General features: G+C 37.5%; 1 protein-coding gene across 1 annotated transcript; it reads left to right on the forward strand.

The window, feature by feature from the left end:
* The first annotated feature begins 14927 nt into the window (after positions 1-14927).
* LOC122039997 (cysteine-rich and transmembrane domain-containing protein WIH2-like) lies at positions 14928-16009 on the forward strand. The gene is made up of 3 exons (XM_042599389.1): positions 14928-15088; positions 15182-15332; positions 15789-16009. Exons 1-3 carry the CDS (start codon positions 15037-15039, stop codon positions 15832-15834), a joined length of 249 nt encoding a protein of 82 aa, XP_042455323.1. The 5' UTR covers positions 14928-15036; the 3' UTR covers positions 15835-16009.
* Positions 16010-16339: the final 330 nt, after the last annotated feature.

Raw genomic sequence — 16339 nt, forward strand, 5'->3', positions numbered from 1 at the left:
ACCTAGACCTACGGTTGCACCAATAATCTCCCAAACATCTATTCTTGTCCCATATCAAGAATACAACTCCTCCACGAGTGTCAAACATCAAAATACAACTCAACTAGGTCAACCTTGACCTAAGGTTGCACCAACAATCTTCCTAAGTCAAACATCAAAATACAACTTGAGTCAGGTCAACTCGAGTCAGGTCAACCAGGTCAACCTTGACCTAAGGTTGCACCAACAGAAACTTGTAAGGAAGAAGAAGGTGCTTGGTGGTTCTCATCTCGGAAGATCGTTGCCCACACAACGTCCGAGGTTAGAAGAGGAATACGGTAGAAGATCAAGAGGTCTTTCTAAAAGGTATAACTAGTAATTTTTGTTTCCGCATCATACTAGTTATTTTTGGAAATAATACTAAATACAAGAGGCATACGATTCTAGAGTTTCGAATTTGTTTTCGATATAGTGTTCTTTTGTTTTTTTTCCCCCTTGTGATTTGATTGTTCTTTTCGATTAACCTAAAGTTATTTTAGGAAATTAAATATTAGCTTTCCATAAAAGGTTTTGTCTAGTCGGTGGTGGTTGCTCCCATATCCAAGAAGGTCATGTGCCTCGCCACGTCAGTACTGGGAACCAATTATGGAAATTAATATTTAATGGAATTAATAACTTAAGGTGATTTGGGTCGAACGTGTTAAGTACCGCATGAGACCCAAGTCAAAACCTAAAAGAACGTATAGATTAAGTTTTGGATCAAACGTGTTAAGTTCCGCAGGCGATCCAAAATTTAATTTAAAAGAACACATGGTAGCTAGGAAAAGGTTCAGACCTTTGTACAAAATTTTTGTACAGTGGAACCTCTAGGTTTTCCGAGTAGCAACCAACAGTTTCGTCCCAAGTGACCTTGAGATTCTTGTGCTTGTTTTGCTTGGGCCTCTTGACTTTTTCCTTTTTGAGTTTCGGACAGTCCTCCTTTATGTGTCTTTTTTTTTGACACTGGTAGCATCGAACCTTCCTTCTATTTCTTGATTTTTTCTATTCTATAACTCTTTAAATTTATTAGACTTAAATTTTTTTTAAACTTTCTTACCATGTACGTTTCTTAGTCTCCTTCCAGATCTGAGTCTAACTCGGGCTCGTCCTTCCTTATGGATTTTAGTGTTAGATTATGGTTTGACTCTACTATTGTACCTGCACATCGAGTCTCATGTAATTCTAAGTTGAAAATAATTTCTCTAGAATACTTACCTCTAGATCCTTTGAGATATAGCAGGCATATACGATCGAAGACCATTCAGGGGTTCTGGGAAAGACGTTTAGGGTGTAGCGTACTAAGTCCCAGTTGGTTACCGTTTCACTGAGGTTGCCTAGCCCGGTGATCAACTCCTTGATCTTCACGTGTAGTTCGACTACCTTCTTACCTTTTTCTAGACGGATGTTCGTCAGTTTGTTCTGAAGAATGTCCCGTCGTACAAGTTTTGCTTCAGATGTTCCTTCGTAGAGTTCCAGAAACTTCTCCCAAAGGTCTTTTGCCAATGTGTAGCTTCCGATGCAATTTACTTCTTGAGGCACTAATACATTTAAAAGGTGATATTCCGCTCTGCTGTTGGCTATGAAATTGCTTTGCTCCTTTTTCGTCTAGAGGTACTCTTCTTTCTCTACGCCTTGTTGATCTTTTGGAATTACAAAATCATACTTAATTATTAAAAGAATTTCAAAGTCGATTTTTAATAATACCTCCATTCGGTGTTTCCAGTGTGTGAACTCCTCCTCGAACTTTGGTGGAATGAGGCTTGGTCCGGCCATTGATTTTGCTTCGATTGGCAGTTAGAATGAAGTATCCTTGCTTTGATACTAATTGTTGGTCCCTTGGCGGTCGGCTTGAGAGGGTGAATAGCCTGAAATAAAAATAAAACCTTTCTTATCTTTTTAAGCTAAATTAAGAAACACTTGCATAAAAAGAAACTTAATTAAAGAAAGAAAGAGTCAGATCGTTTACTTAGTTACAACCTAGGTGGTTATTAATCCAAGACAAGTAAAGCTCACTAAAAGTCTCTTTCAGGTGGAGAAGCCTCTTACAGTAGTTGAAGCACTCAATTACAAAGTTAAATAGAAAGATAATTGATTACAAGTGTTGTTGTATATTTCCTAGGTCCAGAAGTCTTTTTATAGCCCTTGGAAAATCTTATCCGAGGTTGGAAGGTGCCTCCAACAAGGTGGAAGGCGCCTCCAGCGAGGCAAGAGAAGATAAGGTTTTATCTTCGCTAATGATTAATTTTGCCCAGTCTAAGACACCTTCAAAAGGTTGAAGGTGCTTTCCATGGGTGGTTGAAGGCGCCTTCAACAGGGTTGAAGGCGCCTTCCCATAAAAAGGCACAGAGGCACCTCTAACCACACTTAGGGTGCCTCTAGTAGCTCCCCATTGGCTCTTCCACTACGCCGATCGCCTGGGTGATTTTGCCCATCCAGAATTGGGCTCACCCGAATCCATCTTCTGACCTTCTCCTCGAGCAAGCTTTTTCTCCGGCTTCTTGTCCCTCGGAGACACTGCACGCTCCCTTCTCATCTATCAGCATACTCTTCCGCAGTACCTCGTCCCTCGGACTCACCGAGTCCATTGACTCTCTCTCATGCTGTCCTTCTCGCTAGCTACATCTTTCACTCAACTTCCTGTGATCCTAAGTTCCTGCACACTTAGACACAAGGCATCAGATGCACACAGGACCTAACCAAACTTGGTTGATCATATCAAAACTACCACGGTGTACTTACAGTTACTTGATTTACAATTAGATGATTGCTAATCCAAGACGTTGAAAAATCCACTAAAGTCTCCTTCAGACGGAGAAGCCTCTTACAACATTCAAAGCTCATAATTACAAAGCTAAACTCAAATGGAATTGTTTACAAGTATTGTTCTCTATATTTTTCAGTGTTCTTTAGCTTATGGGATCAAAACTGTATTTATAACCCTGATTGAAGAGCTTGGAAGGGTTCCAGGCACCTGTACATGGATAAAATTTTATCCTCATCGTACCGGATCGTGACAGCGCTCGTTTTGATAAGTTTTCTGGTTTGAACACCCAGATCGGGCTGAACCAGCTCAACCAGGGTGTTAGCTTGGGGCACCTTGGGTCTGGGCGGTCCGGACGCCCAGATCCAGCCCGAGCGCCCGGAGCACGGTCAACCTCCGGTTGACTTTTCCTCCGGATTTTTCACTCTAGCTCTTCTCTGGGTGATTTCGACCATCCGAAATAGGGCTCACCCGAACCCATTTTCCAGCCTTCTCGAGTAATCTTCTGCTCCAGCTTCTTGTCCCTCAAAAACGTTGCATGCCTCCTTCTCATCCATCATCGTACTCTTCTGTAGTACCTCTCCCCTAAGATGCACTGAGCCCGTCGACTCTCTCCTATGTCGTCCTTCTTACTAGCTATGTCTTTTGCTCGACTTTATGTGCTCCTAAGTTCCTGCACACTTGGACACAGAGCATCAAAACATAATAGGATCTAACTTGACTTGGTTAATCAAAACACTTACACAGGGTACTTACACAAGGGAGAGAAGAAGAAGATGGAGAAGAAACATGAAAATGTCAAGATGATGTCATGTTTGAGTGTATACTAAAAACCTAGCTTTTTGTGAACATTTATTTTGAAATAAAGAATCACATTGATTAAATGTCTACATTTATATGCTAAGTATAGTTGTTCAATTAATTTATATTGTAGATAACATGGTGTGTGGTGTCACATACAGAAGATCATGTTATCGATTCCTTATAAATTATAAACAGTAGCTCACGACTAAGATAGAAAGGAATAAACCATTGGAATAGTCATAGTATAATTTAGTATTAGTTTATCTTAACTATAAAATTACACTAGTACACTCAGAGTATATTGAGCTGGACCATTTAAGGTAAGTTCTTTTATACTGACTTAATAAAAGAACTAGAACTTTGTTATTATAGAAGTGTGTGCTCTTAATCCCGATATAGTAACAAGCACGTGTACTTAGTATTTATTTCTTTGACTTATCAAAGGGTGAGATTTAGTTTGATAAATCAAGAGGCCCGATAAGTTGGAAAATGATATTATTTATAGTGTATGTTATTAATTATAGAAGGAAACTGTGTCCTAGTAATCTAGGTTGATAATGTCCCCAAGAGGAGCTCATAAGGATTGTCATGCAAACCCTGCAGGTGGACTTAGTCCGACATGATGATAAGGTTGAGTGGTACTACTCTTGGAGCTAGATATTAATTAAGTGAATTGTCAGTAACTCATTTAATTAGTGAACATTCTATATCTTAAACACAGGGAGACTAACGCACTCATGATAAGAAGGAGCCCAAAATGTAATTTGGGATTGGTGCGGTAGTTCAATAATAATTCTTTAGTGGTATGAATTATTATTGATGAAATTAAGTTGGGTGTTTGGGGCAAACACGGGAAGCTTAATTTCATCGGGAGACCAAAACTAATTCCTCCTCTAGGTCCCTATCGTAGTCTCTTATTTATAAAGTATTATACCCACCTATACCCACCTTCTTACCCACCTTAAGGTGGTCGGTCAAGCCTAGCTTGGAGCCCAAGCTAGGGCCAGCCAAACCAAGGTGAGTTGGTTTGCTTAGGTGGTTGGCCCTAGCTTGAACCCAAGCTAAGGTGGTGACCGACCACAATAAAAAATAAAAGGATTTTATTTTTTAAATCTTTTCTTATGTGGAAGTATGTTTTAAAACAGAGTTTAAATTTTAAATTTTTTCCTTTTATAGCTTTCTACAAAAGATTAAGAGAAAGATTTGATATCTTTCCTTATTTGTAGATTGAAAGAAAGATTTTAATTTTGGAGAAAACTTTCCCTTTTTAACTATGCTCATGATTTAAAACAGAGTTTTAAAAATTATAAATCGTTCCTTTTATAGCTTTCTACAAAAGATTAAGAGAAAGATTTGATATTTTTCCTTATTTGTAGATTGATAGAAAGATTTTAATTTTGGAGAAAACTTTCCTTATTTGCCAAGACCAAGGAATATAAAAGAGAGGGTAGAGGTGTCTCACCTCATAACAATATCTCTTCTATTGGTTCCTCTCTTCCTTGGTTGTTGGTCGGCCCCTCTCTTCCTCTCCATCTCCTATTCTTCTTCCTTGGCCGGTGGCATCTTCATCTCAAGGAGGTTTTGTTGGTGGCCGGATATTGTTAGAGGAAGAAGGAGAGATAGGAGGCTTTGTTTCTAGCATCCCTTGGAGCTTGGTGGTGGTGGTCGAACCTCATCTTTTCTTGGAGATCTTGTGGTGGCCGAAACTTGTTGGACAAGAAGGAAGCTTGGGTGGCTCTCATCTCGGTAGATCGTCGCCCACATGACGTCCAAGACAAGAAGAGGAATACGATAGAAGATCAAGAGGTTGTTGCTTACAAAGAAAGGTATAACTAGTAATTCTATTCCGCATCATACTAGTTTTCTTTGTATAGATTTGAAATACCAAACACAATAGACATATGATTCTAGGTTTCAAATTTATAATTCAAGTTTGTGTTCTTTTCTTTTCTTTTTCGATCTTGTGATTCGATTGTTCTTATTGGTTAAATCTATGGTTACTATAAGGAGATTGAATATTGAATTTCTTTAAAAGGCTTTGTCAAGAAACTGGTGGATGGTCTCATAACCAAGATGGCCTAGTGCCTCGCCATGTTTAACCTGGAAGCCAATTTTAGAAATAAATATTTAATCAACTTTGTAACATGGGTGGACTTGGATTAATAATGTTAAGCATCATTTGCGATCCAAGTCTAAACATCTAAGAATAGATAAGTTAAATTTAGAATCAATAATGTTAAGTTCCGTTTGCGATTCCTAATTTAATTTCTAAAAAGCACAATAGGTTGTTAGAAATAGTTCAGGACTTGTACAAAATTTTTGTACAGGGGAACCGATATGATATTCAGCATATCAACCAACAGATGTCATTTGTAGCAAACCTTAAAAACCCTAGTGGGAATGTCAGAGAGTCATTTGGTCAAGAGCTTGGGAAAGTGAGACTTAATCTGGGTTGTTGAATTTGAACAAGTAGCTATCACATCAAATCCTTTCAATCACTTGTCACATCGAATATTTTGTGGCACAAGCGTGCGACATGTGGTAACAAATAATAGGGCACATTTATGAGGGATGAGAGACAAGCTGCATGCTTATGATAAAAAAATCATGATTAGCATGTCGTGCATTAATGGTAAGCGATTCGCTCGATTTCCAAGATACCAAGGTGAGATCAGCTTAGGCCAAGCGACAGTACAAGGAGCATCCGGTCAAGAAACAAAGGATACAAAAAGAAGCAACAACCAAGTTTTTCACCAGCTTAAGCCGAACGACGGTTCAGTCGGGAAATAGAGAATCTCAATCCTTGGCAGCTAAAATATAACATTCGTTTAGGGCGAGTGAACACCCGATCAGAGGGCAAGAAGCATAAACAATATCAGAGTTTTGCCAATCGGACGTGTAGCCTCCTTTAACTAGACTTGTGGGGGAGAGGCTTATGATATGGTGATTAAGTTAGGGCCTCTGAGTTTGATCAAAGTCAAGAGGATCGGATGACAGGGCAGTCAAAGTCAAGGAAAGGTCAACCCTTAAAGCCAACATAGATGATGACTTCAGCCAAGAGATAGGCGGTCGAGCCGTCAAGCTAACCTAATTGAGAGTCTAGTCGGGCGTGTTAGGATGTATACTAAAAGCCTAGATTTTGTATAAACATTTATAAGAATCACATTGGTCAAATGCCTATATTTTTGCTAAGTGTAGTTGTCTATTTAATTTATATTGAAGATAACATGGTGTGAGGAGACACGCAGAGGATCATGTTATCAATTCCTTATAAATTATAAATAGTAGCTCACAACCAAGATGGAATGGGACAAATCATTGGAGTGGTTGTAGTGTAATTTAGTATTAGTTTATCTTGACTATAAAATTATACTAGTATACTATGAGTGTATTGAGTAGGACCATTTAAGATAGTTTCTTTTATACTGACTACATAAAAGAACAAAACCTCTGTTATTATGGAAGTGCGTACTCTTAATCATGATATAATAACAAGCACGTATACTTAATATTTATTTCTTTAATTTATCAAAAAGTGTGATTTAGCTCGTTAAATCAGTATGCCCAATAAGTTAGGAAATGATATTATTTATATGGTGTGTTGTTGATTATAGAATGAAATTGTGTCCTAGTAATCTAGATTGATGATGCCCCCTTGAGAAACTCATAAGGATTGTCATGTAAACAATGCAGGTCAACTTAGTCTGACATGACAATAAAGTTGAGTGGTACTACTCTTGGAGCTAGATATTAATTAAGTGAGTTATCAGTAACTCATTTAATTAGTGGATGTTCAATATCTTAAACACAGAGAGATTAATGCACTTATAATAAGAAGGAGCTCATAATGTAATTTGAGATTGGTGCGGTAGTTCAATAATAACTCTTTAATGATATGAGTTATTATTGATGAATTTGAGTTGAGTATTCAGGGCGAACACAGGAAGCTCAAGCTCATCGGGAGACCAAAACTAATTTCTCCTCTCGGTCTCTGTTATAGCCTCTATAAAGCCTTGTATCCACAAAGTCCACTTCTTACCCAAGTAATGGGTCGGATACATCCTTGCTTGGAGCAAGGGGGCCGACCAAGCATTATTTTGGAGCTCATGAAGTGGTCGGCCAAGCCATGCTTGGTGACCAAGCATGGGGTCGGCCATAGGTAAAGGAAAAAGGAAGTTTTGTTTAAAACAAAATTTTGTTAAAATTTTTCCTTATTTGTAGTTATCTACAATGGTTAAAAGAGATTTTATTTTGCTAAAATCTTTCCTTTTATAGTCATCCTCATGGTTTTAAAAGAGAGTTTTAAAATTTTAAAATATTTCCTTTTATAGCTATCTACAAAAGATTAAAGAGATATTTTAATTTTGTTAAAATCTTTCCTTATTTGTAGTTATCTATAATGTTTAAAAGAGATATTTTAATTTTTGATAAAACTTTCTCTTTTTGTAACCATGATTTTAAAAGGAGAAGTTTTAATTAATCTTTCCTTTTTTATAATCGTCTACATGTTTTAAAAGAGAGAGATTAATTTTAAAACTTTCCTTTATTGCCATGTACAATAGGAAATTTAGAAAAGAGAGATTTAAATTGTTGTTAAAATTTTATTTTTTAAATGGGAGGCCACAAATAAGGAAGTTTTAATTATGTTAAAAACTTTCCTTTTTTACCTTGACCAAGGATTATAAAAGAGAAGGAGAAAGTGCCTCTTGAGAGATACAACCCTATGCTCTCTCTCTTCTATTCTCCTTGTGTGGCCGGTTTTCCCCTCTCCCTTTCTTCTTCCTTAGGCCGGCGGCACACACTTGTTCTCTCTTTTTCTTCTTTCTAAGGTTGGTGCCTATCTCTTCTTGGTGGCCGAAACTTGAAAGAAAAGAAGAAGATCTTGATGGTCGGCTACTTGGAGGAGAAGAAGAAGAGAAGGAGTTTCCTATTTTGGCATCCCTTGGTGGCTCGAGAGTCTTGGAGGAGAAGAAGTGGTTCGAGTGGATTCCATCTTGGTATATCGTCGCCCACACGACGTCCAAGAGGAGGAGAGGAATACAACAGAAGATCAAGAGGTCTTTAAGCTACAAAGAAAGATATAACTAATTATTTGTTTTCGCATCATAACTAGTTCATATTCTTTGTATAGATCTTGAAAAATCAAACACAAGAAGCTATCAATTTTATGTTATCATTTTTGTTATCGATTTTATTTTTCGATTTCATGTTTCGATAATGTGTTTCTATTGAGGTCTTTATAGTTAAACCTAGTTTACTGTAAGAAGTTAAATATCCAATTTCTTTGTGAGACTTTTTCTAGGAAGTGGTGGATGATCCAATATCCAAGAAGGCCTAGTGCCTCGCCATGTTTAACCTGGAAGCTGATCTTTGAAATAAATATTTGATAACTTCTGTAATATGATTTAACTTAGGAAGATCACATCGGTTAAACTTGGAGTAAAAATGTTAAGTATCATTTCAAATCCAAGTTTAACTTCTGAAGGATAATTTGGATTAATAATGTTAAGCATCGTTTGCAATCCAAATTTAACTTCAATAGAACACATGGTAGCTAGGATAGTTCTATGCTTGTACAAATTTTTGTACAAGGAAACTAGGATGGTATTCCAAGTAGCAACCAACTGGACGCCCATCCACATGGCATTCATAGAGCTTTGAGTCAAGTTAGCATTCCGCCGAGCCAGCCTTATCCCTAATTCAAAAATAGCATAGTGAATCAGCTCGACAAAGTGGTCTAGCTGATCGGACCATACATCTAATCGGACTAGCTTGGCACTCAGTTTGTTTAAGCTTTCCAACTCAACTGAAGAAGCCGAGTGAAGGCCGAGTCGCGAACCATATTCATAGAAGCTGACCGGGTGCCCCACGAGAGGGATGGTCGTTCGGACTATTCTAGTGACTCGGTTGGTTGGCTAAAGGAGCCTATTTTGGGCCTTGTAGCCCATCAATCTCGTATTCCATTTTTGGCATTTTGTGTCATGGATGACAGAGAATATTCTGCATGTAATATACATATTCAAAGCTTCCACCCTATCAATCACAGAGATTGCGGACCCATTTTGGGAAAGGTGTTAGAACCTCTTTATGGTCTAACCATTTTAGGAAATACTTTGAGATTTGTGCATAGACACCACAGGGTACTATAAAAAGGGTCATTCATCTACAAGCGTAGGTATGCGATACTACATAATTTGACACGCTCATTTGCTATTATTCATTGTGTTGATGCAATTTCCCTAGGTCAAGATTGACCAGTTTGACTTTCTTGATGTTTGAGTTTTAATGTTTGACAATATATGGAGATTGCAGGTGTAATTATCTATTTGGGAAGATTGGTCTAGGTTTGACCAGTTTGATATTAAGAATAGTCAAGTAGATCAAGGTTGACCGGATACTTGATAGGGAAGTCCTAACTAGAAGTTAGGCAAGGGCAAGTCCAAGGGGAAGCTTCGTAGAAGAATAAAATTCAAGTGGGTCAGTGTTGACCAGACACTTTGTGTGGAAAGTTCTAGTGAGTGAAGCTAGGCAGATGAGAAGTCCTGGTGAGTGAAGCCAGACAATTGAAAAATCCTGGTGAGTAGGGGTGTAATCGAGTCAAGCCGAACTTTTGAATGTTTGAGTTTGACTCGTTTATAATCGAACCGAGCTCGAGCTTTATTTAACAAATATATTTATGGCTCACGAGCTTATTCGAGCTTTTATCGAGCCTAAACGAGTTTAATAAATATAAATTATAAATTATAAATTTAAATATTCATTAAAAACTAAATTATCTATTTAGAGAAAATTATATTATTCTTATTATAATTTATAATTTTATTGTAATAAAGAAATTTAATATATTTATCTATATGTTTCATAAGTAGAGTGTAAAATCTATAAATTCAATATCAAAACTATTATTTTTTTATTTAAAAGTTGATTCATGAGCTTAGAGAACATGTTCACGAGCTAACGAGCCGAATATTGTGAAGCTTGAGCTTAGTTTGTTTATCTTAACGAGTCTCATTAAACGAGCTCAAACGAGCTTTTATCGAATCGAGTTCGAATAGCTCATGAGCGGTTTGGTTCATTTACACCCCTACTGGTGAGTGAAATCAAGTGAAAAGCCCTAGTGAGTGAAGTTAGGCAGAAGGAAAATCCTAATGAGTGAAGCCAGATGAAAATCCTAGTGAGTGAACCTAGGCAGTGAGAAAGTTCTGGTGAGTGAAACTAGGCATGTGGAAATCCAGGTGGGTCAATGGTTGACCAGAGACCTGGTGATTGGTAAGTCCAAGTGGGTCAAGATTGATCATACACTTGGCACAAGAGATAAGTCCAAGTGAGTCAAGGTTGACTGAACATTTGATGATTGGAAGTCTAAATAGGTCAAAGGATTGACCAAATACTTGGCAGAAGGAGAAAAGTCCAGGTGGGTCAAAAGATTAACCGGACACTTGGTGAAGAAGTCCTAGCAGATCAAGGTTGACCAGATGCTATGCAATGAGAAATCTCAACAAGTCACGATTGACTGGATGTTGGGTAAGGGAATCCTAGACTTTGTTTTGGAAGTTAGGATTTGGTAATCGATTGGGATAATCGATTACCATAACTTAAGGGATTAGGGTAATCGGTTAAGCTCATTTTCGCGAGTGTACAGAGAGATGTCTAATCGATTAGGCACATCTTAAGCGATTAGGGCAATCATTTAAGAAGTCCTATGTGTCAAATAGAAGCTGCGGTAAGCGATTAAGCAGGGAAGCTTAATCGCTTATGGCCTAGGGATGTAAACGAGCCGAACAGTATTAGGCTCGAGCTCGGCTCAAGCTCGAATCATGCTTTTATCACAAGGCTCGAGCTCAGCTCATTTTAGAATTATCAAGCTCGCGAACAGTTCGAGCTCGACTCATTATTAGCTCGATTATCAAAGTTAACGAGCCTAACTCATTAAGCGAGCTCGGGCTCATTTTCGGGCTCGTTTAGAGCTCGTTTTGGCTCGTTTTAGAGCTCATTTTCTGGCTCATTTTAAAGCTCATTTTAAGGCTCGTTTTTTTGGCTTGTTTTAGAGCTCGTTTTTTGGCTCGGTTTAAGGCTCGTTTTTTTGGCTTACGAGCCTATAAATGAACATGTTCGCGAGCTCATGAGCCAAATATCCTTAAGCTCGAGCTCGGCTCGATAAAACTGTCAAGCTCGAAATCGAGCTCGAGCTTGGCTCAATAAGATAAACGAACGAACTCGAACGAGCTTTTTACTGAATCGAGCTCCGAATAGCTCACGAACCATTTGGTTCATTTACATCCCTATTATGGCATGTTCTCATGTGAACAGAAAGGCTCTTAATCGACTCGGATAATCAATTAAGAACCCTTAAGCGATTAGAGTAATCGCTTAAGTTTAAAAACTAGTCGTTGTACGCCTAATAAAAGGTTTCGCGTGTACTGTTCAACCAATCTCCTCTCTGACTCTCTTCGCCAAGCTCAGAGGTCATCACCGCCGATTCTTGAAGCTTCTTGCAGACAAGTGTTGCTGCACTTCCAAGGTCAAGAGGTGTTCCTAAACAAGTAGAAGAACCAAGCTACGGTTTCATGATTGTAATCTTGTAAGATTTCATTTTGTATTAGCTTGTATTTTCCTCTTCTTGTATTTCTTTGTGTGTGAGCTTGTACGAGGCTTCTCCGCCTTCGGATTATTTCCAAGAAGAAGTGTTTCATAGTGGAGAGTGTGCATGAGGGCTGGATCCTTGGATTAGTTATCTTCATCTGACTCATCGCCAAAAAGGGCAACAAGCTAGAGGAAGAAGAAGTTGAAGCACAAAAGTCAACAAGTCAAAGATTTCAAAAGCTTGACTTCAAGATGGAATTCTGAGATGGACTCGGATTCGACATAAGGGTGCCTCCACCATTTACAATGACAAGCTTCGATTTTTAGAAATCAAGAATCGAAAACTTCTTCATAATGGAGATAAAGTAATGGTTTGCTCTAATGGAAGGATTCGAGACTCCAAGAGATGGCAACACAGGGCGTCAGTCTCAATTTCGGCACTAGTTATCCTAAAAGTCTTCTTTTTTTCTTCTGCTTTATTTGATCTTATCCATTTTAATGTGTAGAGATCCTCTCCTATTCCTACAAAAGGGAGTCAAGGTATTATGTTTCATTTTTGATAATTGCACTCATTACTTTTGGGTCTATCTTATGAAATATAGGTCTGATTATCTTATAATTGTCAACAACTTTAAAGCTCTTGTGAAAACTCAACATTTACTGTTATAAAGTGTTTTCGTTGTGATTTGAGGGGTGAATACGCTTCGAATCATTTTTCATATTTGCTTACTTCTAAAGGTATTATTCATCAAACCTCATGTACAGATACTTCTTAACATAATGGTGTGGCTAAACAGAAGCATAGATATCTTGCTGAAACATCACATTCTTTTTTATTATCTGCCAGTGTTTCTAGTGCCTTTTGGGGAAAAGCAATCCTTACTACTACTCACGTGATTAATAGAATTCCAATCTAACACAATTCATGTTTGTCACTTTTTAAAAAATTATATGAGCATGCTTCTGTCTATTCATCTTTGTGTGTTTTTGGTTGTACTTGCTTTATCCTTCGTCCACATGTCGAGAGTAATAAGTTAACCCCTTGGTATGCTCTTTGTGTCTTTTTGTATTAAGGTGTTAGCAAAAAAGGATATTGTTGCTTTGATCCTGTTAGTCAAAAATTATATGTCATCATATTATGTTTCTTGAGGATATTTCATTCTTTTTTATTCTTACTAGTTCGCATAATATGACAAAATCATATCTATTTTGCATTGATCCTTTCAATATGATCAAATGGATAATCGGTGCTGAAATTGATAGAAAAGGATGTCAGTGCCAAAATCGGCAGCACAGGACGTCGACGTCGAAATCTACAAAAAAAAAAAAAAGGCATCGGTGCTGAAATCGACAGTAACAGTAGGAGGTGTCGTTAGTAACAAGAAGCAGCAATAGGGATGATAGAAAAATTAGGTCAAAAAAAAAATCTTGCTTGATACCATATAAAAATTAAGAAGAGAAAAAAAGTTAACCATATTATTGAATATAAAAAGAACGTTAGAAATATAGAATATAAAGCCATATATATAACTAAATTGAGAAATTATTAGAAAAGGAATAAAAAAAATTAAATTGTCCTAACAACTATAAATAAATAAATATATATAATCTAACATTATTTGATAATTATAATATATCTATATATAATTCTTAAAAATAAATTAATTTAATTTGATCAAAAAATTTATAGGAACACTTTATACTTAATAATTATTTATTATCAACATTACTTAAATTTAATCAAAATAATTTCATAATATTACTATAATAGCCATCAATTATTACAATTATATCAATCAGTTAATGTTTTATATATTATAATAACTATTAATTACCTTATTACAATGTTATAAAAACAATATACATAGTACCCTATAAATTAAAAATCTGCACCAATTATTACGGAAATACCATTTAGTTGATTTATATGTCTGTTTGAATAGCTTTAATTAATAAGAATCCATACGATCTATATCAGAATGAGAATCTAATTCTTCTTCTTCTGAAAAATCAATGTCTCTGTCAAAATTCGATTATTCATCAAATTAATCAAATTCAATAGAATCTATGGATACCATATCTTAATCCATGGCATCCCAAGTTTCTGGATGCATAAAAGTTGAATTTTATCTGAACTATTCATTTTCAAATAATATCCCTAAAATTTATAAATATATATGTTTTTCACTAAAAATATTTATTTATCATGTTGAAGTGGGTTTTAATTCAATTTAAATAATTTTGATTAAGTGGTTTTTTAACGAAGTTAAATATACTTATTTTTACCCAAAATATTAAAATAAATGTATTTTCATAATGAAAAATATAATGAATTGTTATTTCGATTTTTTTTATAAAAAAAAGTGAATTTTAAATTTTACCCAATTGCTTAATCGCTACGTCAAACACCCCCGGGATCAATTCTAACTTCCCTTCGATATTAAGAACTTCACAACCCAAAAATTTACCCGTTTTGTTATTTGCTGAAATGGCGATTATAGTTCTAACGGAGCGAGTTTGCATTTATTATAAGCCTCGAAGACACGCTTCCCATCGTCTAAACGCGTATTCTCTGAGCGCGTAAACGAAGACCAGGGATCCTCTCCGAGTCACTTTCGGAACCGCCTAGTTATCCCAGCAGTTTTGCCGCCGGGATCAATGAGACCCACTAAATAGACGGTTGAGATTTACACTGTAAGGTTAAACTAAAGATGGTGTTTGGAGGGGAACGGGTGATGGGAATCAAAGAGCCTCCCCGAGTAGATGCGTCCTTCTCTTTTTCCTATAAAATTGATCCCTCTCCATCTCCAGCTTCGACATCGCCTCGCCGATAAGCATCGCCGGAGGTTTGATATCCCGCGTAGAAGAAGATGAGTTACTACAACCAGCAGCAGCCACCGATCGGCGTCCCTCCGCCACAGGGTGAGTTATCGCTCGCAGTAGTTCTCCCGATCGATCGGTTCTTTTTGTTTTTTTGCCCCCTCTGATCAGATCGTATTGTTTGTGTTTGTGTAGGGTACGGGAAGGACGCCTACCCGCCGCCGGGGTATCCTGCGTCCGGCTACCCACCTCAGCAGGGCTACCCGCAGCAGGGCTACCCGCCGCAGTACGCGCAACCGCCGCCCCGGAATCAGCAGAGCAGCGGGCCTTCCTTCGTGGAAGGATGGTAAGTAGCTCGAATCGCCGATTTCTATTTTGTTTTTCGGTCTCCTCCTCCTCCGCCGCCCCGGAATCAGCAGAGCAGCGGGCCTTCCTTCGTGGAAGGATGGTAAGTAGCTGGAATCGCCGATTTCTATTTTGTTTTTCGGTCTCCTCCTCCTCCTCCTCTTTCTCCTCCGGAGGCGCATGATAGTGAGGCTCCTTTTATCTTGCGGCGCTCGCCGGTGGCATCGAGGTGGTGCACGGTAGCATCTGCACGCCGTGCGGGTTACGGGTTCCCCTCGATTAAGGATCTCAAATTTCTTACTTAGCTGGTTGGTAGGGTTTAAAAAATATATTAATTTTTTTTGGATTTATTATGTTTTAATTTATTTGGCTCAATTAATTTATTTTTGAATCGATTTCTCACCTCTAATTGTTACTTCGCTTTTGTGTGTTTGATTTGGATTTTTGCTGCTTGCAGTTTAGCGGCGCTTTGCTGTTGCTGCCTTTTGGATGCATGCTTCTAAAGACGAGGGAGGAGGATGGTTTCTCTTCTTGAGAGAGACATTTAATATCATTTCTGTATGTTAATTTACGTTAATACTCCTGTTTATATCTACGCATAGTATACTTCTAAAAAAATGTGACTTACATTTCGAGATTCAAAATCTCCGTCAATAAAAACGGCATAAAATAAAGATATGGAAAATGGTTGCAACATGTGTGAATTTTTCCTTTTATTAAAAAAAAGGAGATGCTGGTTCTTGGTGTTAGAATCCCGTCATGTAATGGCAGTCACGGGAATAGATTTCATTCTCTCGTTTCCAACACGTTAAATGTAGCGTAAGCTATTTGTTCTCGGTTGGATTCCCCCCTTCGCCATCCGGTTAAAACTATCAGGTTGTCTGTCCGTTTGACTGATTAACTAAGAAAACAATAAAATAACATCGTAAGAATAATTTCTGCAAAAATTTACTACATTAGACACTAAATTTCATGCCAATCAGGGGCGGATCCACGCGAAATATTAAT

Source organism: Zingiber officinale, chromosome 2A (assembly GCF_018446385.1).
Source record: "Zingiber officinale cultivar Zhangliang chromosome 2A, Zo_v1.1, whole genome shotgun sequence".
Classification (NCBI taxonomy): Eukaryota; Viridiplantae; Streptophyta; class Magnoliopsida; order Zingiberales; family Zingiberaceae; genus Zingiber; species Zingiber officinale.

Coding starts and splice junctions, on each gene's coding strand:
- LOC122039997 (XM_042599389.1), top strand. CDS start 15,037: ATGAGTTACTACAACCAGCAGCAGCCACCGATCGGCGTCCCTCCGCCA. Junction 15,089..15,181: donor CGGCGTCCCTCCGCCACAGG/GTGAGTTATCGC, acceptor GTGTTTGTGTAG/GGTACGGGAAGGACGCCTAC. Junction 15,333..15,788: donor CCTTCCTTCGTGGAAGGATG/GTAAGTAGCTCG, acceptor TGCTGCTTGCAG/TTTAGCGGCGCTTTGCTGTT.